The sequence below is a fragment of the Vigna radiata genome, chromosome 5, assembly GCF_000741045.1.
Source record: "Vigna radiata var. radiata cultivar VC1973A chromosome 5, Vradiata_ver6, whole genome shotgun sequence".
NCBI classification, from domain to species: domain Eukaryota; kingdom Viridiplantae; phylum Streptophyta; class Magnoliopsida; order Fabales; family Fabaceae; genus Vigna; species Vigna radiata.
Window position 1 is genome coordinate 9,985,423 of NC_028355.1, and position 1,587 is coordinate 9,987,009.

The following is a 1,587-nucleotide window of genomic DNA, read 5'->3' on the forward strand; positions in this document are numbered from 1 at the left end:
TTTGAGTCGCCACAAACTATCTGCGGGGATTTTTTCCGCCCCTTGGTATCACATTAAATAACCCCCGTTATCACATTCAATTTGCGGAGGTTTTTACCCTCCTCAGAAAAACCTCCTCTATTACTGATTCTTATTTTGTGGAGGTTTTTAACCTCCTTTATTTTCAACTATTTGATTAAAAAAAATACCTATATTTTTTACACTATTTTTTAGTATTAATATATATTATTCAATTTGACAATTATTATTTAGAAGTTGTAACCTCCCTCATTTGTATTATTTAATTTGAGGTTTATTACTTTATTTTTTGCTAGAATTATTTAATTTTTGTCACATTTGAGATGTTTATATTTTTGGATGAAAAATATATATTTACAACAATATTCAAACATATTAATGTACCAAAAGACATCACAAATTTATATAATTTCATTGTCAAAATCATCATAGTAACATAAAATCAAATTAAAATAAAACTCGTCCTTACAACTTAATCAATAAGTACTCAAAATTCATAATAAACTTGATATAATTTTATCCTAAAAAAGTTTCATAAACTCTCTAAATATTACTTCCACCAGATGATTGTCTTGTACTCAAAAAAGACTCGAGCTCATTTGCATCACTAGCTTGCTGAAATAATAAAAAAACTAAACAATTATAATTATACTCATATAATTTTGCAGTACTAGAAAGAAACAAAAGTGTGAAACAAAAATCTGTATAGATTTTTAAGATATGAAACTTATAAAAAATCAATTCTCTTTTTAATGAAGAGAAGTTTTAAAAGGGAGCTTTGGATTTCGACTTCTTTTCCTTTTTTATTTCAACTTAAAATATTATCTTTTAAGTTTAAATAGTTACAGAAATACCAAAATCTTTAACTTACATTTCAAGTATTTTTAATTTTAACTTAGCTTTTAAGTTTTAAGAAAATTGAGCCAGACACTTAATATTTTTTAGTCTAGATAGAGATGGCAAGTATATTATATAATATAATGATGATAACAAAGTTCTTATTTTCAAAATAACTTCTTTTCTACATGAAATTGAATTACTTTGAAGACCAAGGACATGTTTGTTTTCCACCAAGAATTAGTTTGACTAGTAATATAACTTGAGACTGATACTGTGTTTGCATGAATGATAAATATACACATACTTTATGATAAAAAAAGCAATTCATTATGCAATTGACTTATATATATATATATATATATATATATATATATATATATATATATATATATATATATATATATCTTAAAGTGATAAAAATTGTATAAACTATTTTAAAATCTTAACTCATACAACAACAGGAATATAATTCAAAGTTTATTGTTTCATTTCTTTGTAGGACCGAACTCCAGGTATATTCATACCAAATACATTGCTAATATCTGGTTACCTTCTTATTAAGAGGCCGAGCTTTAAAACCATGTGCAAAATCCAACCCATCATGATTTGGAGCACCCATGGCAGATGGCCTGTGTCCAAATCCTGACACCAGTAAAGTTCAGATTCCCATATACTATTCTCCTCTATCTTGAAACAATTGTCTGACATATCTATATCTTGTAACAAAAA

At 25.8% G+C, this 1,587-nt stretch overlaps 1 protein-coding gene across 1 annotated transcript in view; it reads right to left on the reverse strand.

Moving 5' to 3' along the window:
* Positions 1–561: 561 nt before the first annotated feature.
* Positions 562–1,587, reverse strand: part of LOC106760300 (putative lactoylglutathione lyase) — a 2,890-nt gene continuing 1,864 nt past the window's right edge. The window contains exons 5-6 of the mRNA XM_022780224.1: positions 1,409–1,487; positions 562–633 (exon numbers count right to left, since the gene is read on the reverse strand). Of these exons, the coding sequence (XP_022635945.1) occupies positions 562–633; positions 1,409–1,487 (151 nt within the window). The remainder of the gene's footprint in view (positions 634–1,408; positions 1,488–1,587) is intronic.